Raw genomic sequence first — 21151 nt, 5'->3', positions numbered from 1 at the left:
ACCTCAGAGACTATCCGCACCTTAGAGATTAGATGCACTGACTAGTGATGAAAAAAATGGTTAGTTACATATCGGGATATCATTTTGGACGATATATCGTATCGTTTTGACAATATCGCAATATTATTTTTGTGCTAATTGCACCAAAGTTCCAGTATTTTTCCTTCATGGCTTGTTCTCCATCTTCTTTTTAAATAGGGAGCCAATTTGTTTTCAGCACTTTTATTTCCATGAGTGATCAAAACCCGTTTTCTCATGGCTCTCTCTTGTCCCGCTGCAGAAAACATATGGTGAGCAATACGTTTATAACATAGAACAGAAATAAAATGTAAATATCGAATTGCAATAGAATAGAGAACCGCAACATTTCGTATCCGCACCTAAATATCATGATAATATTGTATCGTGAGGTCCAATATTATCACCCAACACTGCTGTTCACACACACAACACTGCTGTTCTACTATATAATATTTATTCCACTGCGTGACCAAGACACTATCCACTCTATATGTATAAATACAGTATAATACAGTCCAGTATGCATACTACCTCTCTTATTAATTATATTACTTGTTATTTTTTCAGTATTATTGTTATTGACTGATGTACTGCATTGTTGAGGGAGCTAATCAAGAGGCCAGGGTTCCGGTCTGGAAGCACGCTTTTGACTTCACCTACAGTATTGCGTCGGTATTGCAGTTTAACTGAATCACAGCCAAGAAAGACAGCCCCATAGAGAAGTCAAATTAGAAAATTCCTAATAAGAAACTTTAGTCATCACCTTTATGCACAAAATTATTCAAATAATTGTCGCTGAGGCCGATTGTTTTTCCATCACTCACAGCAGAAGTTATTAACATTTTATATTCTTGGTCTGAGGTCATGACCCCAGCTAACCAGGGGAAGTACCGGTTGTCTTGTTTAGCTGCCCATGTGCTCTGACAGAGTTCCCGGAGCAGGTTCGCGCGATACTGCTGTCTGTCCAGTGCACACAGAGTGCTAATGCACAGGTGGAGTAGTCCCAGTTAGAAAGATGGCAGCAACCACGGAACGGTGTATGCAAACGCAAGTAGATTAAGTTGAAAACAACAGTCAGCCATCTTGGAGGCAGTCTCTAGTTCATTTATACCTCAGTGGAGCTAGCACATAAGCATTTCGCTTCACCTTGTATACCTGCTGTAAACTCTATACGTGACAAATCCAATTTGATTAGATTTTGATTTGGTTAAAAGACAAAAGGGCAATACTATGTACTAGGGCCGGGACGATACCAGTATCGCAATACTCATTAGCATCGTGGCAAGGAAACAAAACACAAAGCAGATTTAACTTCTTTAGGAAAACAGCCCTAATGTTGGAAACAAACATCATTATGTTGTCATCCAGAGTCACATTTATTTATTTTCCAAGCTATAGCACACAATATTTTACATACAGCAGTTTTTTAAAGGACCAAATAGTTAGGTCTGCTTCATGGTTTCATTTTTGTCATGGAAAAAATATTGCAATACTGTTATTGTCCCGGCCCTACTATTTATAGCCATGATCATATGAAGGAGAAAAATGCATCTCTTCCCAAGTGAATGATTGATGAACAATGGTTAGTAGTTGAGGTTCTATCAGTACCAGCCATGTTGACATAGGAGAACTATGAAAGACTTCAAACCATTTACCCAGCAGCCCATGAAATCCACCGTCAAACGTCAGCTCTGTAGAGCATGGGGAATCAGAGACTCCTCTCCTACCATCCATCTATAAAGCCCAGGAGAGTTATTAGTAACATGCTTAAAAATAGCCTGCGGCGTCACAAGGCTACAAATTTGGAACCTTTGTGGATTTGCTCTTGATTTTGCTACGAGCGCATGTTGACTCTGCTGATAAGAATGTAGCAATAAGCTGATAAAATATTTGGCATTAACAATTTATGTTAGGAAGGGTTGTTTTGGCCTTGAGGCTCCCCCTACATGGGGGTTGGGGAGGGAGGTCGTTGATGCATTTAGAAAAATCGATAAACCTGAATATAACATAGGTTATTACTGAGCAGAGCACTATGAAGGACTGCAGCAACAGCAGTCAGAACAACCAAAATAAAACCAACTGTGTATTTACCTATTTTTATAATTTAACCCATGATGAGATAGCCTTGCTGTACACATTGACCACATTCCTGATTGGATTCTTCAGTTGGACCATGATTGGGCTGCATGGAGGGCTGTGTGTGGTGGTAGCAGTCTTTGCCCTGGCCAGTGCTGCACAGCAGTGCTAATTTGTTCTTCAGTCTCACCTCTCCCAGCCAGACTAAGACCACACCTACAGTATATTAATCACCCAAGAGGATTTGGAACTAAATCTAATTAAGGCTTTAGAATGTCTGCTGATTAATTATAAATAACCATGGGAGAATGAAGCTATTATCACAGCAATGGTACAAGCCAACACCACAACAAATAAATACCGTATTTTCCGCACTATAAGGCGCACCGGAGTATAAGCCGCAGCAGCTAAATTGAATGATGTGTACATATATAAGCCGCACTGGACTATAAGCCGCAGGTGTTTTAATGTTGAATTACCATATGAAAGCTTTTTTTGACTTTTTGCATTGAGACAGTTCTTCCCGCTGGCGTCTCCAACGTCTCACCATTGACTCATTGATGCCAAGGCTACGTGCAGCAGCTCTATTTCCTTCTTTTACAGCCAGATTGACTGCCTTTAACTTAAAAGCTGCATCATATGCATTTCTACGTTTGTTTTCCATAATGAGGGTTTGTGCATGAAAACTTCCTTTGCACAAACTGTCTCGCTCTCGTAATGTCTGTCTGTCTTGCTCTCGTTCTGTCTCTTGTTCTGTCTCTCGTACCACTCTCGGTTTCACTTTTACTTTTGCGCGCTACCTGTCTCACTCTTTTCCGGCCTCCAGCTTTTCCTGCTGGAGCCCGCCGCTTAAAGGTGGGGGGCGCGGACCGGTCATAGAGCCCATAGAGTTAAAGTTGGTGGACTGTAACCTGTAAAATCCATAGATTTAGGAGGTCTTCTAGTGGCCGTTAGCTGTAAAAATCCATAGATTAGCCGCACCGTTATATAAGCCGCAGGGTCGAAAAATGGGAAAAAAGGCGCGGCTTATAGTCCGAAAATTACGGTAATTGATAGCAACCCAGTTTGCAATGTTTGTAGGCGAGGGTGTTATCCTGAGAAGAACAAAATTAATTCGGCTATATAATTTAGTTCAGCAGAATTGTTTTGTTGCTAATGTATTGAGGGGGATTCAAAACGATGAAGGACAATGAATGCTGTTCCAGATAAGTTTTGAGAAAGGTAGTCGCCCAATTTATTGCAACACAGATTGATTAAACAGGATACAATGCCATCAAGCAGATCCTGACAGAGGGCCTGAGATAAAATGTCATCATTCCTATCTCTAACCAGAAGCTGGTTCCATCCAGTTCAGAGCTTGGCAGTGGGGCACCGTCATACCTGATGATGACATCTGGTTTTCCCATTCACCAAAACCCTTCTAACATTTCATAATTTATCAGGCTGTGACTAAGAGGCAGTTCTGCGAAGGTAAAGTGATAACTAACTGTACTTCAGTGAAAGTGAACCTTATTATGCTCCCAATTTCAAGTTATTGAGACTTAAGAGGGGTAGCTAAGCTACTTACATAAAACGTCAAATATATGTTTTTTTTTTAACGACAGGATGTTAGGGGGAAAAATAGGACACTGTCACTCCAAAGGTGCCATTCTTTCTGCCCCCCATCTCCCTGGGAATTAACAGGTAACTCAGGAAAAAGGAATGAAAACACAGGAAATTGAGATTGCACAAGCGTTATGGTGCGCTGGAATGTTTGTCTCTTTATACCCCCCTGTGAAGTCACACAGCATTGCCGAAGCCCTTGACATACCTTTTGTGTATAATAATCTGCCGTTGGGCAAGCTCTCTGACACAGAGCACATGTGGGTGTGGCAATGGCAGGAGCAGAGAGGGAGAAGAGAGAGGAGAAGAGAGAGGAGAGAGAGACAGCTTTAACAAGAATTTCAAATCAGGAACAGGACTTTAAATAGCACTAAAGAGCAAGGGGTTATCTGAAAACTACCACAAGAGGAAAAGGCTTATGTCCTTTGGTTAAGATTGATGAACAATACTCATTAGCGGTGGATCCAAGTAGGGCAGACATGTCACGAAGTCCACATAAGGAGCCATGCTCGTTCAGGCGGGACTACCAGAGCTGTAAGCCTACACTGAAACCTGACCTTGTCTCATCTGCCAATGGAAAAGCTCCTAGCAGCTATGATTTAGCCCTCTAAATATTTAACATCTTTGTTGACATAAAAAAAGTGTGCATTTCGCTCTGGGTAGAAACATCAGAGGGATCAGAGCTCGGAGACGCTTTTGGGTTTTCACAGAAAGGTGTCACAAATCAGTCTCCTACGAGGGAGAGGCACAGCGAGAGCAGAGGGCGCCACAGCCAACCTCTCCCGCCTCTCACTGGTACAGCACCTGTGGCCAGAGAGGATTTAATAGAACACTAACCTCGGACACCCAGAACTAAAACCTTGCGTAATTGCGTCAGATGATCGATTAGGTTATAGGGAGAGACGTGTTCGATAATGTAGTAATGAGACTAGCAAAGTCTCCACCCCTCTAAACATAAACTCTCAGACAGTTTGGGGCAAGTTTACAGGCCAAATATCTCTTCCCCTTCTGAAATTCGAAAGATGCGAGGACCTGCTAAATCGTGATTTGTCCAAATGACCAGTGACAAAAAATCTGTGTACCTGAAAGCTCCTCGTAAAGGCGTCCGCATACTAGGTTCAGTTTGCTCCTAGCAGAACTCGGCTAGGCGAAGTGAACGTCTGTGCCTCGCATGATCCCTTAAAAAGACCTTAGCTTGAAAAATTAGAAAAAAGCGGCAATATTATTGTTTGTCCCTCTTGAGATGCTGTAGCAACAACATACCCAGTAACACTTCCTCAAAATAATTAATCTAAGATGAATCAAGAAATCTGTCATTCATTTTGAAGTTTTTGCAAAGGAGGACTTAGTTGTGCAATTTCACATCTAGCTAAGATGTTTGGTGGAGTATTTCTTAAGTGAACAAAATTGGCATGAAAACTAGTTGTCTCTCGTTCAATGACAACAAACACTTTATTGAAAAATCCTGTCCATAGTTCCCACTCCTACTAGGAGTAGTACTGTTGACCAATCACTGACGAAGTGGAGCAGACTTCGGCTACCGAACTTCGACTTGCCTCAAGAACATTTTTTGTGCGCGTGAACAAATGAAAAAAATACCTGCCAAACACCAAAACTTCACCGAATTTTGTCATAATATATCCGCAGAAAGTTTCGATAGGGAAGCATGCAACAGGCTTTAGTCGGACAGCTGCTACTACCATTTATGTTACGTTCATCTGTCAACACGAGATTTATGAAATACTGAAAACGTGAGAATTAGTCTACCACCGGAGTTCAACTGTGGGCACAGAGTATCACTGTATACAGTAGGATCTGTCTCTGAGACAAAAGCCAAGGGACAGTGTTGAGACTGGGCATTCGTATCGCCCAATTTAAGGCCCTATTTGGTCAGAGACTGCTGTTAAGTGCATAGGCCTATATAAGGCCCACATTTATTTCTTTATAGTTACTGGCAGTAGCTGAAATCAAATAGTGTCATGTTCTGATTTCCAAAAATAAGCTACAACTGGGGAACGTGCACATCATTTGGCACAAGATTAAGATAACTTTATTTGTCAATTGTACAGAAGGTCTAACAGAAATGTGACTTCTGCTTTATCCCAACCCCTCCAAAAGACACATACAGGTTGGAGAGGTTGGAGCAGGGGGGCTGTCACACTGTGCGCCCGTGGAGCAGTTGTTGTGGGGGGTTAAGTGCCTTGCTCAAGGACACAACGGTAGGCAATGGCATCTAGGATACCAACAACCCTCCAATTGCCTGGCTCACTTTCAGGCAGATTTTTTCCCTGTCAGACCCGGGATTCAAATGGGCAACCCTCCGGTTACTGGCTCGCCTCTCTAAATGCTAGGCTACCTGCCGCCCGATGTGTCATTCTTCCTGCACGATTGTGTCATTCTTGAATTGTCCCCAACAGACAACTGATCTGGGCATCCTTCCAGTAGCTCCTAAAACAGGGTTTCTGAAATAAGAGCCCTATGTAATCAATTAGAGTCACATGAGACCATAGTCTTGATGTTCACTAAATCACAAATGGCATTTAACAGTACTGATAAAAGCCACGCTTTTAAAAACTCAATGAGGCGAGGCACTCAATTCACAGCAGTGACTATGATTGTATTAATACAAACCATCCAACAACAGGGACTGGTGTGTCGATCATTATGGGATACTGATGTTTTGAGAAAGGTAGGCATTAACCAACTGGTCTTGTTGTATTGCCAACCTCTTGACATGCTTTATAAAGACTGTAGCCCTGCAACTATTGTGGCTTTTGCTCTACATATTTTCTCACGCTCATCTGACCTAGTATTCCCTTGCCAAATTATGATCAGGGTGTCTATGACACTGCCTACAGTGTTCTGCAGTCATTTTAAACATTGATTAATGAAACCCTCATAGCATAATACCGTCAGAAATCTGTCAATTTGATATGAGAACAAGAGTGATGATAACCACTACACAACCTTGCAAGGTGAAATGACAAGTGTTGATGTTATTATCAGTGACTGTTGCTAGGGGTGCTAGGAGGTTAAACTGCTCATGCATAGAATGGTTAGAGCTGAAACAAAGTCACGGTAAATACTGGAAGAGGTAATTTTTCGACCTGAGGCATATTACCTATTTTTACTGAGGTTTGGTTAGTGTTAACCATTAACCTCCTGAGTGTTTCTAAAAAGGAAGTTATGGGGGAAAGCAGTGCTGTTTCTATGCATAAGTGGCCGCTTAGGGCCCCGCGGCCGATATGGGGCCCCCAACCAAAAAGGAAGGAAGTATTCCTCGTCATGTCAGTCAGTCAATAAGCCCATGTCAGCTAATAGTTTATAGACTGCTAGGTAAGTTAGTCTAACCAGCGATCTAAACCTTGTAGTAATCATGAATTAGTGACTGGGCACTCAAGGCACATGCCCAGGGGTCTTGACCTCTAGGGGGCCCCCACTGATTTTGATATTCACTCTCTCTCAGATATCATATGAACATGGCATAAGTCATGGCAAAATGTGTAGGAACTGCAGGAAATCAGCTTTAAAACTAAAAAAATTTCTTTCAACCCCCATGGCAAAATGACTAGAATTGCATGAAATTAGTTTTTAAACTGCTAAATGTTCTCTCTGCCCCATGGATTTCGTTTTAGAAATGCAGAACATCTCTATGCCCCATGGCAAAATGTGTAGAATTGCTTGACATTAACTTTAAAGCTTCAATTCTCTCTCCACCGCCAAGAGGGGGGGCACTAAAATATGTTTTGCCCGCGAGGTGGCAGGGCCTCCCCAACCAAATATCGTTTAGGGCCCCCAAAAAGCTAGAAACCTGCTGGCCCTGCTGTTGCGTCATAACATGGATTTAAGATCCATCAGTGAAGCCTTAATGTACAGCCTGGTTTGAAGTAGGCTAGTGTGTTGAGGGGGAGAGGACTGTGCGATCAAATTTCATTGCTCAAAACAAGTCCGCTCACTTTTTTGCATACACCGCTGTAATAACTCAGCTAGTGTTGACAGCTCTTGTTCATTGACAACATTGTACGCTGAGAGCATAAGAAGCATTTAAGAACCTGTTAAGCATGTTGGCCCCAGACCCAATACATAGTTCAAACAATAACATTGGGTGAAAAAAAGTAGGCTTTTGGTCAACCTATCATTTACCAGAAATCGTGTTGTTTTCACATATAGATGAAGGATTTTAATTTGATCACACTTTTGTTGCTGAGAATTTTCTTGCGCCGCAGGAAATGCAGATTGTGATTTACAGAAATTCACTGAAAACCCACACTAACACAAAGTTAAATTAACAGTATTCCACGTTTCATGTAGCCTCATATTGACCAGCTAATAGCCTAACCACCGATCAAGCAACATTATGGACTAAACGTTCAAATCCTTTTGCTGCAGGACTATTTTGCTGTGGCAATACAGGTCAAATTAAGATCCCACACCTGTAACTGTCATCTGTATTTGCTCTTTGAACCAAGAGAAAGGACTACCACTCTCAGCCATGTCAACACAGCGGACGCGATGCCGACCCATTTCCTTCCATGTTGGTGGTGACATACAGCTTTCAATATGCAGACAAGCATATCAGCAATGAGCGACTCAGAAATAACAGAGCATTTTGGTAACCACTCGATGGATTCACAACAAAGAGAGATCCAGACCCATAGATAAAAAAAAGACTAGGGCCTAAGATATAGTTTGACATTGAACATTCCTTTTGCCTAAAGTACACCGCAACTTTATTGACCATGATTTTTTTTTAATAGTTCTGGATTAAGCTAATCCTAGAGAAAGAAATGGACTGAAAAATACCAGCCATATTTCAAAATGTCCAGACCACACTGTAAAGTAGGCCTATCTCTGTACATGAATAATACCAATAGCCTTTGGATACAAAACCAAAACAATCCATTCATTAATAGTCTCATTCACATTTTGTTACGTTACAGCCTCAATTTCCTCAGCAATCTACACACAATACCCCATAATGACAAAGCGAAAACAGGTTTATAGAAATGTTTGCAAATGTATTACAAATAAAAAATAAATACCATATTTACATAAGTATTCAGACCCTTTGCTATGAGACTCGAAATTGAGCTCAGGTGCATCCTGTTTACCATTGACCATCCTTCAGATGTTTCTACAACTTGGAGTCCACCTGTGGTAAATTCAATTCATTGGACATAATTTGGAAAGGCACACTCCTGTCTATATAACGTCCCACAGTTGACAGTGCATGTCAGCGCAAAAACAAAGCCATGAAGTCGAAGGAATTGTCTGTAGAGCTCCGAGACAAGATTGTGTCGAGGCACAGATCTGGGGAAGGGTACCAATAACATTTCTGCAGCATTGAAGGTCCCCAAGAACACAGTGGCCTCCATCATTCTTAAATGGAAGAAGTTTGGAACCACCAAGACTATTCCTAGAGCTGGCCGCCCGGCCAAACTGAGCAATCGGGGGAGAAGGGCCTTGGTCAGGGAGGTGACCAAGAACCCGATAGTCACTCTGATAGAGCTCTAGAGTTCCTCAGTGGAGGTGGGAGAACCTTCCAGAAGGACAACCATCTCTGCAGCACTCCACCAATTAGGCCTTTATGGTAGAGTGGCCAGACGGAAGCCACTCCTCAGTATAAGGCACATGACAGCCCTCTTGGAGTTTGCCAAAAGGCACCTAAAGACTCTCAGACCATGAGAAACAAGATTCTCTGGTCTGATGAAACCAAGATTGAACTCTTTGGCCTGAATGCCAAGTGTCATGTCTGGAGGACACCTGGCACCATCCCTACGGTGAAGCATGGTGGTGGCAGCATCATGCTGTGGGGATGTTTTTCAGGATCGAGGCAAAGATGAATGGAGCAAAGTACAGAGAGATCCTTGATGAAAACCTGCTCCAGACCTCAGACTGGGGCGAAGGTTCACCTTCCAACAGGACAACAACCCTAAGCACACAGCCATGACAACACAGGAATGGCTTCGGGACAAGTCCCTGAATGTCCTTGAGTGGCCCAGCCAGAGCCCGGACTTGAACCCGATCGAACATCTCTGGAGAGACCTGAAAATAGCTGTGCAGCAACGCTCCCCATCCAACCTGTGATATTTCCATAATTTATTTTTTTATAAATTAGGAAAAATTTATAAAAACCAGTTTTCGCTTTCTCATTATGGGGTATTGTGTGTAGATTGATGAGGGGAAAAAACAGTTTGATCAATTTTAGAATAAGGCTGTAACCTAATAAAATGTGGAAAAAGTCAAGGGGTCAATACTTTCCAAAGGCACTGTACAGTATTAAACGATTTAGCCTAGTTTATGACAATATTCCTAAAGCAGTAGTCTACGCCTAAAGAGACTAAATCATATGATGGTTCTTCAAAACCAAATCCAGCGGATTTATCTACATGTAATTAGGCATTGAGACAGGCATCCACTTTGGCAGAAAGATACTGTTACCTTACACATGCCCTTAACTAACCCACTGTGGATCCTTATAGCCTAACTCGCTGACACGGATGGCCCTGTAACAGCCCTCTGTGACCCTTTTACCTATAGCCCCCCAGCTGGCATTCTCCTACTATACCCTGCATGGCTTATTATAACCTGATGTTTGAGAGGAAAACACCTTCTGTACCTCTTGAAACGCAAAACAATATATATTTTTTTAGACTTTAGAGCCTCCTAATACCATTAATAAAAACACAAGCAACCATCCAGTGAACAAGGAGATCATTTCATAAGGACAGGTCTGAGAAATTAGAACCTAGGCCTTATTCTGCACAACATCAACAGAAGGCTTTAGGGCATGTTTCAAAAGTGTGCCTGGGTAGTACTGTGAAACTGACACCGTCAACTGCTGTGATTAGGCTAAATGAAATTGTGTAGTGCAGAAAAAGAGTGGGAGAGCTGATTTTATTTTAGATTCCGGCCTCTCTCTAAATCCATGTTAATCCCAAAGGTTAAAAAGAGAGATCACTAATCTGTCCTTTCTCTGTGTATGCCATTCAGATTTGAGGTAGAAGTGCAAGCACAGGAGTGTGGAACTGAATGTTTGTGCATCGGTTTTAAAAGAGAGAGGAGATTGGTATTGTAGTCTCATTGTTCCAATCAGAAAGTCAAACATTTCAAATTATTATCAAGAATCTAATCAAAAACTGGCTGCCTTTGTTGTCCCTCTGAGGTCTTTGGTGTTTCATCATCATAAATATATTAGCATTCAAGGCAATCAAATATTTTGAAGCGCATGCCGCCAAGTTTGTTTAACATAGCAGAGTCAATATGAATTGAGCGCAAGCACAGGTTTACACACAAAGCAGCCCGCTCCCCTTGTGATGGTTAATGATTGACCCTATGGGCTCTGGTGGGCCAGTTTAGTAGAGATAAAGAGGGCCTCTCCCAAAGGGAGATCTGTGGTCCAGGGTAGGACAAAGACATCAATACTGACAGAAAGCATCACTGTGAAATGCAGTCATTAAGGCAGGGACCAGGCTCTCTAGGACTGAGCTCTTAAGCTTACCAAAACCACAGGGCTTGTAAATTGGGCCAACCAGTTAGCTTAACAGTGAAGTGAGTGCTCAGGAATAAAGGTTTCATTGTGTGGCTGGCCATTTCAAATATCTTGCCTTATAATCTACCAATTCCATTTGACTTCTAATGGCAGTTACACCTTCTCATAAAATGCCTGTCACATTGCAACTTGACAAGGCAAGCTAGTGATGGGGGTAAAAATCTATAGTTACATATCGCAATATTATTTTGGACAATATTATATCAATACTTTGACTCCAAGTATCGATTATGCTAGGTAGCATTAGCCAACGCTAGTCGGCTGTACCTGCGCCAAAACTCCAGTATTTTTCATCCTATAACTTGTTCTCAATCTTCTTTAAATAAATATTGAGCCAACATGTTTCAGCACTTTTATTATCATGACTGATCAAAACTAATTATCTCATGCTCCCTCGTCTCTCTGCAGCAGACACATATTGAGCAAAATGTTTTGAACATCAATACACAACACATAGAATCTTGTTAATCTCAATACATATCGTATCGGCACTAAGTATCGTGATATCATATTGTGAGGTCCATGGCAATTGCCAGCCCTAAGACAAGCGAAGTATGCCCTTATCCTATGGTTTCAAATATTCTTACGTCTTTGGTACTGTACACGGATCACATTACAAAACCCACCTGAGCTGTATTAAATGTATTAAAAGCAACCTAATCCCTCACTGCCTTAATATCTACATATAGACTACGTGAATTATGACTAAAAACAGATGTAATAGAAGAGGTGTAACAGAAATAGAAGTGTTTCATCTCTAGGGCATTCTGCCATGGTTCAGGACAGCAGAGAAACGGCCATATGCTTGGCTCCATCTCCACAGCAGCGTTTGCAGTGATTCACTGCCTCATTAGAGAGCGTGCTCCTAGAGGCTCCAGAACTTTCTGAGCCAGAGGGGAAACACCACAATATGATCATCATCTGTCTATAAAGGACAGAAAATAAAAGTACAGTATGATGACACAACCTCACGCAGCCATGAGGTAAAAACAGCTGTCTGCTCCAACTGTGAATGTTTCATGTTTTCGACTCAACTTCAGCTGCAGGCAAACATTGCATACAAAACAATCAACAAGTTTAAGGAAAGTAATGTAGTGTCAGTGTTTCAATTCACATACAATTCTATCCTTAAACAGGATGAAAATCGTTATCCATCAAAGAAGTCCTTGTACAGTTTTTACCAGCCAAAAAACATTGGAACAGATGTAGCCTACCTACAAGGATTTAGGTGTTTGACAATTGATTTAACAAACTACCACTTATAGCCTAAAAATTTGGTTTTGAGAGAGTCAACAGAACATTTGACGTTCATTGCACTCTGTCCTGTCTGTTTAATGCTTATCACCATGCCTCGGCTGCCAGCAACATCTGCTTTATCATCCTAGTGTTTCACTTATATTACTTTAGCTGCAATAAATATGTAATGTTTGTGTATATACAGTGAATTCAGAAAGTATTCAGACCCCTTTTTCCACATTGTTACGTTACAACCTTGTTTTAAAATGGATTAAATTATTTTCTTCCCCTCATCAACCTACACACAATACCCCATAATGACAAAGCGAAAACAGGTTTAGAAATTTTTGCAAATGTTTTAAAAATAAAAAACTGAAATACCTTATGTACATAAGTATTCAGACGCTTTGCTATGAGATTCAAAATTGATGTTTTCAGCGGCAGAGACTGGGAGGATCAAGGGAAAGATGAACGGAGCAAGTACAGAGAGATCCTTGATGAAAACCTGCTCCAGAGCACTCAGGACCTAAGACTGGGGGTGAAAGTTCACCTTCCAACAGGACAACGACCTTAAGCACACAGCAAAGACAACGCAGGAGTGGCTTCGGGACAAGTCTCTGAATGACCATGAGTGGCCCAGCCAGAGCCCGGACTTGAACCCGATCGAACGTCTCTGGAGAGACCTGAAAATAGCTGTGCAGCGACGCTCCCCATCCAACCTGACAGAGCTTGAGAGGATCTGCAGAGAAGAATGGGAGAAACTCCCCAAATACAGGTGTGCCTAGCTTGTGGTGTCATACCCAAGAAGACTCGAGGCTGTAATCGCTGTCAAAGGTGCTTCAACAAAGTACTGAGTAAAGGGTCTGAATACTTATGTAAATATGATGTTTCAGGTTGTTTTTTTTGGAGATGCAGAGATTAGTTTTCATACAAGTGGTTTCAGTGTCAATATGTTCTAGTCCATCAAAATGACACATTACATTTTGTTATGTCAATGCTTGTAAAACTCAGTAAACTATGAGTAATTTGGGTAATGAGTAAAAATAGACAATGGAAACACAGTGTCTCATTTAAATTTTAGCGTTTTCAACCTCTCAAAAAGTTTACAGGGCAGCAATTGAGGAAGCTCTCTCTCCCTCCAATTCCCTACTTTCCCTTCTTATTACAAAAGTGGATAAACTTCCCCTAAACCCGCACAAACTCTTTTGGATTACGATTATGTAAGGAGCCCGCCAGTCTAGAGAATCATAAATCTGGAGAGCAAAACGAATAGCTTTTTTCTCCAAGCTGATGCCCGGTCACTCACTCCACCCTTAAAAGTAGTGAAACAGAAAAATAGATAGCCCTGTGAGCCCACTATAATGATAGCCATCTGTAGCTCCTCAAAGAAGCAGACTTTCAGTGAAGAAACTAGGCCTAGCCTAATCATTTTCATATTCTGACATGGGGCAGTCCATTACAGCCTCAAGTCAAGCCAACTCAAGTTAACCCATTTATGAGCAACTCCCTGACATCAGTCAAGAGGATGATTGAGTAATTTTTATGAAGACATTTACATTTTAGTCATTTAGCAGACGCTCTTATCCAGAGCGACTTACAGTTAGTGAGTGCATACATTTTCATACATCACTTTAAACCTGGCTTAACAGCACCTGAGGAATGCGCCACTCTTCACTCCGCTGGCTTTTAAGTCACACTGATTAAGGGTGGCTCTTTGACCCCCTCTGGGCTTCAGTCCGCCACCTCTCCAACACTGTTGGGCCTATGACATTTAGACTACCCTCAGCAAATCTGAGCCACAGAAACAGTGTGATCGTTTGTGCAGAGATTACTCTTGGCATGCAGCCTCTGTGGTCACTGGCAGCAGCCAGCCAGGTAGAGGATTAACAGCACTACACAGCACGGTCAGACACATCCATTTCTTTACTTCAGCACCTTCTGTTATAGACCCTAACAGAACTATCCCTTTATACTTTAGGTTACCCAGATTCTTGTGAATTCAGATGAAAAACACAGTCAGTCTTATGGTTACCCTCAGCAAACCACAAACATACCAAAGACACCAGAAAAACATACCCACTGTTTTTCTCCTTTCTCAGTTGAGGGAACATGCAGCTTAAGTTATGCAGTATCTATCTTTGAAAGTAGGCAATGAAGACTGAAGAGTCCTCTAAAATGCTAAGGCACTCAGGACGCAGGTCCAACACTACACCAGCAGAGTCCCTACTTGTCCAATATTGTGATGAAGTTGAATACTTACATGCACCCTCGGGACTGACTGCATGAAAATGCTGGTAACTGTATGGTAATTAGGGGTTTGATAAAGATACCAGGATAAAAGTTTAATTTATCTTGGACTAAATTGCACAGAGATTACTGGGGTCCTGTACTAGGAACCAAAGATGCGTGTATATTTACATACAGAATATACAGTGGGGAAAAAAAGTATTTAGTCAGCCACCAATTGTGCAAGTTCTCCCACTTAAAAAGATGAGAGAGGCCTGTAATTTTCATCATAGGTACACATCAAATATGACAGACAAATTGAGGAGAAAAAAAATCCAGTAAATCACATTGTAGGATTTTTAATGAATTTATTTGCAAATGATGGTGGAAAATAAGTATTTGGTCACCTACAAACAAGCAAGATTTCTGGCTCTCACAGACCTGTAACTTCTTCTTTAAGAGGCTCCTCTGTCCTCCACTCGTTACCTGTATTAATGGCACCGGTTTGAACTTGTTATCAGTATAAAAGACACCTGTCCACAACCTCAAACAGTCACACTCCAAACTCCACTATGGCCAAGACCAAAGAGCTGTCAAAGGACACCAGAAACAAAATTGTAGACCTGCACCAGGCTGGGAAGTCTGAATCTGCAATAGGTAAGCAGCTTGGTTTGAAGAAATCAACTGTGGGAGCAATTATTAGGAAATGGAAGACATACAAGACCACTGATAATCTCCCCTCGATCTGGGGCTCCACGCAAGATCTCACCCCCGTGGGGTCAAAATGATCACAAGAACGGTGAGCAAAAATCCCAGAACCACACGGGGGGACCTAGTGAATGACCTGCAGAGAGCTGGGACCAAAGTAACAAAGCCTACCATCAGTAACACACTACGCCGCCAGGGACTCAAATCCTGCAGTGCCAGATGTGTCCCCCTGCTTAAGCCAGTACATGTCCAGGCCCGTCTGAAGTTTGCTAGAGTGCATTTGGATGATCCAGAAGAGGATTGGGAGAATGTCATATGGTCAGATGAAACCAAAATAGAACTTTTTGGTAAAAACTCAACTCGTCGTGTTTGGAGGACAAAGAATGCTGAGTTGCATCCAAAGAACACCATACCTACTGTGAAGCATGGGGGCTGTTTTTCTGCAAAGGGACCAGGACGACTGATCCGTGTAAAGGAAAGAATGAATGGGGCCATGTATCGTGAGATTTTGAGTGAAAACCTCCTTCCATCAGCAAGGGCATTGAAGATGAAACGTGGCTGGGTCTTTCAGCATGACAATGATCCCAAACACACCGCCCGGGCAACGAAGGAGTGGCTTCGTAAGAAGCATTTCAAGGTCCTGGAGTGGCCTAGCCAGTCTCCAGATCTCAACCCCATAGAAAATCTTTGGAGGGAGTTGAAAGTCCGTGTTGCCCAGCGACAGCCCCAAAACATCACTGCTCTAGAGAAGATCTGCATGGAGGAATGGGCCAAAATACCAGCAACAGTGTGTGAAAACCTTGTGAAGACTTACAGAAAACATTTGACCTGTGTCATTGCCAACAAAGGGTATATAACAAAGTATTGAGAAACTTTTGTTATTGACCAAATACTTATTGTCCACCATAATTTGCAAATAAATTCATTAAAAATCCTACAATGTGATTTTGTGGATTTTTTTCTTCTAATTTTGTCTGTCATAGTTGACGTGTACCTATGATGAAAATTACAGGCCTCCCTCATATTTTTAAGTGGGAGAACTTGCACAATTGGTGGCTGACTAAATACTTTTTTCCCCTACTGTATATCTCTGCAGTATACTCAGGAAATTAAAAACATGTTTTCAGGAATGGGTCACAAAAAAGTTCTGATTTTAATAAAGACTGCATTTTCCACTTTTTAGGGGATTTGAGGGAGTAAAAAATAGACATGGGCTAGCCTAAGTCCACTGGCTGTTTGCTTCACAATTCACTTTTACTGTGAAATTGGACATGTTTAATACTGTTGTTTGTCAAAGGGCTTATAGATATGTTGTTGAAGTGCTGTATTGAGACATATTGCCAAACCATATGAAAAAGAGATTTGGAGGATGAATCAGTGTACCTGGCCCTGGGTATTGCCAACATAACATCATACCCTTGGAAAAACAAAAGTTGCTCTGAAACGGTTGTCAATTTGCCACACAAATAGCACATGACCTTTAAGCAACTACAGTGTGAGATACTTAATGACATCTCAAATTCTACACTCTCACCTTTGACTGTGCAGCAACCCACTCCTCTCGTTGACTCTGCTCTTTGCTGCAGATCTCCTGCAACCCCAGTTCAGCTCTGCTGTTGCATCAGTCAGGAGGACTGGCATGCTGCTGCAGAGACACCCCAAACTGTTCAGCCAACCAGTGCACTCTCCCTTAGCTGTTGTTCAGTGGGACTAGGCCATGGTGAATAGATTATATTTAGAGCTACAACTACACCATAAAATAGGGCCTCTACCTATATTGTACTCTAGTATCTGCCTCTTTTTTTTATCACCATCTGAGTGATGAGTGTGTTTGTTTAAACATTAAATATTTAAATGACTGCTGGCACAGTGTTGGTAAACACTTCCACTGAATACATGAATGGCTTTCAGCATAGGGTATCAGGAATTAACCATTTTTTGTGTTGTGACCTCAATGAGGCAGCCTTTATCCTTTCACACTCATGATAGCACTAAAAATATGTGTAGGGTATGGGACCATAAACACAAATTGCTTTATTACCATCATTACATGTTTTAAAAAAGATAGTGTAGTCATTTACCAGCTGAATAAAATGCCTAGTTGACTTATGACGAACAACAGTAACATGTTGACATTGCATCAAGGTAAGCAGCTTTTGGTCCATTATCAGATACCTGTCTTTATATCATATAAAGCTACATTGAATGGTATCAAAATCGTATCATGTCTTACATTCATAAGACTAGCCTATTATTAAGAGGCAACTTTCTATTTTCTTATATAAATCTACACATGGCTCTAATACATAACAGATCACTTGGCCAATGCCTACTAATATTTTCTAGACCGCAGGAATGCAAACAATTAGGCTAGATCTGCCAAATAAGTCCTCACCTTTGTAAGGGGGACAAATAATAAACTGGGTCAAAAGGGTAAATGTGCCATGTGTATGAAATTGACAGGATGTTAGGCAATGTATCGCCTTTTTTAAATGACATAGTCGTCGAAAATACATAGAGGAAACAAACATGCTTCAACTAGCTTTAGTGTTACAGCAAATATTCTAATAATTAAAAAAAAAGATGTACGTGTGACGTTGCACTGATGGTGCTTTCAAGACAACTGGGAACTTGGAAAAAACGCGGTCAAATCATGACATCAGTGATCTTCAGGTCGGAAAGTCGGTGCTCTAGGAAGATGCCTGAGTTTCAAACTTAGAATTCCGGGTTGGATGACCCTTCAAACCAAATTTTCCCCAGTCGGAGCTCGTCTTTTCCGAGTTCCCAGTTGTCTTGAATGCACTGAATTCGGATATTTCCGAGTTCCCAGTTGTTCTGAACACGGCATTAGCTATAGCTCTACTGTTTAGATGCAATGCCAAAGCGACGTAGAGGGATGCGGTGCGCTGGCGTTCACGCCGACGGGGGCGGAAAAAACAGCAAGACAGCGCTCTCACAACACACATGTACGAGAATAACAACAGCGTATGTCAACGAAAATAACTAAAACACAGACAAGAAAAGAGGACAGTCTCTGCTTAACATAAAATAGATGTATTACCTTTGGAATATAGGGATTTGGGGGAATTCAGGTCGAGATCCGCGCTGAGTAGAGATATAAAATCAGAGGGCATCGCAATGCCTCTGAAGAAGAGGGGAAATCGGACCCCCTCAGATATGAACGTCGCTGAGCTAGCAAGCTAGAAATACATATTTCTCTGACACTTAATTAATGGTAAATAAATACTACTGACAACAAACAAAACTCTATTTGACATATAGGCTATGTATATCTTGAACCAGTCGTTATTAGCCTGTGTAACACGCTTCTTTCTGACTCCGTTACATGCGTGTTCGTCAAATGTGTTCAGTTCGTCTATTTTCTGTACAGCCCCGCCCCCCATGACGCAAACCCGTCATTCAAGATAAGACAGTAGCCACTGGACAATAATCTGTCACATGATTGTAGGCCTACAACTAGTCTTACATTTGCATAATTGAAAATGTAAAAACACTAGGCCTACTCAAATAATAAGGGATAATTTTCATTCTTGCATTTGGTGATCTCCCCCTAATTTCAATGTAGTTCTAGGATAATGCACAAGCAAATGGTCCTGATGAGATTGTTCACAGCTTTTCTTTCTTTCTTTCTTTCTTTCTTTCTTTCTTTCTTTCGGGCATAGTGGATATAAGTCATGTAGGTGCATCCACTTATCACTTTGGCCATTTCTGACGTGTTTTGTCATATATATGATATTATATTAGTAAACAAAGACTGTGGCACTGCAACTCCTATAACTTTAAAAAGTAACAGCACACAACTCCTTCTTGGATATTATCGTGGACTTCAGGAAACAGCAGAGGGTGCACCCCTCCTATCCACATCGACGGGACCGCAGTGGAGAAGGTGGAAAGTTTCAAGTTCCTTGGTGTACACATCACTGACAAACAGAAATGGTCCACCCACGCAGACAGTGTGGTGAAGAAGGCGCAACAGAGCCTCTTCAACCTCAGGAGGCTGAAGAAATTTGGCTTAGCACCTAAAACCCTCACAAACCTTTACAGATGCACAATTGAGAGCATCCTGTCGGGCTGTATCACCGCCTGGTACCGCAACTGCACCGCCCGCAACCGCAGGGCTCTCCAGAGGGTGGTGCGGTCTGCCGAACCCATTACCGGGGGCAAACTACCCGCCCTCCAGGACACCTACAGCACCCAATGTCACAGGAAGGCCAAAAAGATAATCAAGGACATCAACCACCCGAGCCACTATGGAGGACTAAAAGTGCCACAATTAAATAAATAAATACACCATTAAATAATTACTTAAATGTGTCATTAATTAATTCAAATTAGAATTAAATACATAAATGTGTAATTAAATGTATCATTAATTAATTCAAATACCGATTCATTTTATGTAAAATACATATATAATTATTTCACTATTTACATTTACATTTCATGATCCTGCATTGCAGTGATTCATGAATTACTTAAAACTGTCAAACTGACCCATCAAAGTCAGTGGGCGGGGCTAACGCGAATCTAGTCTGATCCATTGCTTTGGTCTGAAGTAGAGTAGGCCAACCTGGATAGAGACAATGGAGGATCTCCGTGAACTTTCCAGGGAGTTGGTTAGAGACATTTTAAACTTAGCAGAGAATGTAGAAGCAGGACCTGCTGACATTATCCGGAATTGATTTGTCTTGGCTTGATGCAGAGGGTAACCAATCAGGCGTTAGGTTCCGCCTACCAACTTTTGATGGGTCAGTTTGACAGTTTTAAGTAATTCAGGAAGCACTCCAACGCAGGACCATGAAATGTAAATGTAAATAGTGAAATTATTATATATGTATTTTACATAAAATGAATCGGTATTTGAATTAATTAATGACACATTTAATAACACATTTATGTATTTAATTCTAATTTTAATTAATTAATGACACATTTAAGTAATTATTTAATGGTGTATTTATTTATTTAATTGTGGCACTTTTAGTCCTCCATAAGCCACTGCCTGTTCACTCCGCTATCATCCAGAAGGTGAGGTCAGTACAGGTGCATCAAAGCTGGGACAGAGAGAATGAAAAACAGCTTCTATCCCAAGGCCATCAGACTGTTAAATAGCCATCACTAGCACATTAGAGGCTGCTGCTGCCTAATGAAATCACTGGCCACTTTAAGAAATGGAACACTAGTCACTTTAATAATGTTTACATATCTTGCACCACTCATCTCATATGTATATACTGTATTCTATAATATTCTACTGTATCTTAGTCCATGCCGCTCTGTCATTGCTTGTCCATATATGTATATATTATTATTTCCATTCCTTACTTAGATTTGTGTGTATTGGGTATATGTTGTGAAATTGTTAGATATTACTTGTTAGATATTACTGCACTGTCGGCGCTAGAAGCACAAGCATTTCGCTACACCCACAATAGCATCTGCTAAACACGTGTATGTGACAAACAACATTTGATTTGATATTAGAGTATAATGAAGGATCATGGTTCTATGATATGCATCTCATAAGGCCAAACTATCTGCAGCAATAAGAGGATTTTGATTCAGTGTGAGAAACTATTTGATTTGGCAGTTACATATTTTTCACTTATGCCACCTGTTGAAGTATGATAACTATCCGTTTAAATAGATATACAGACTTAAAATAAAAAATTAAAGCGTTTATAAAACACAATGGGCTTCTTGATGGAA

At 41.2% G+C, this 21151-nt stretch overlaps 1 protein-coding gene across 1 annotated transcript in view; it reads right to left on the bottom strand.

The window, feature by feature from the left end:
• The window catches only part of LOC123484693 (nuclear factor of activated T-cells 5-like), a 55142-nt gene extending 36342 nt beyond the window's left edge, over window positions 1-18800 (bottom strand). Inside the window, 1 exon segment of the mRNA XM_045215254.1 lies at window positions 18483-18800. Coding sequence (XP_045071189.1) covers window positions 18483-18555 — 73 coding nt within the window. The 5' untranslated portion in view covers window positions 18556-18800.
• Between the last annotated feature and the right edge of the window lie 2351 nt (window positions 18801-21151).

This window comes from Coregonus clupeaformis, unplaced genomic scaffold (assembly GCF_020615455.1).
Source record: "Coregonus clupeaformis isolate EN_2021a unplaced genomic scaffold, ASM2061545v1 scaf0408, whole genome shotgun sequence".
NCBI classification, from domain to species: Eukaryota; Metazoa; Chordata; class Actinopteri; order Salmoniformes; family Salmonidae; genus Coregonus; species Coregonus clupeaformis.
This window is presented reverse-complemented; position numbering and strand designations above follow the sequence as displayed.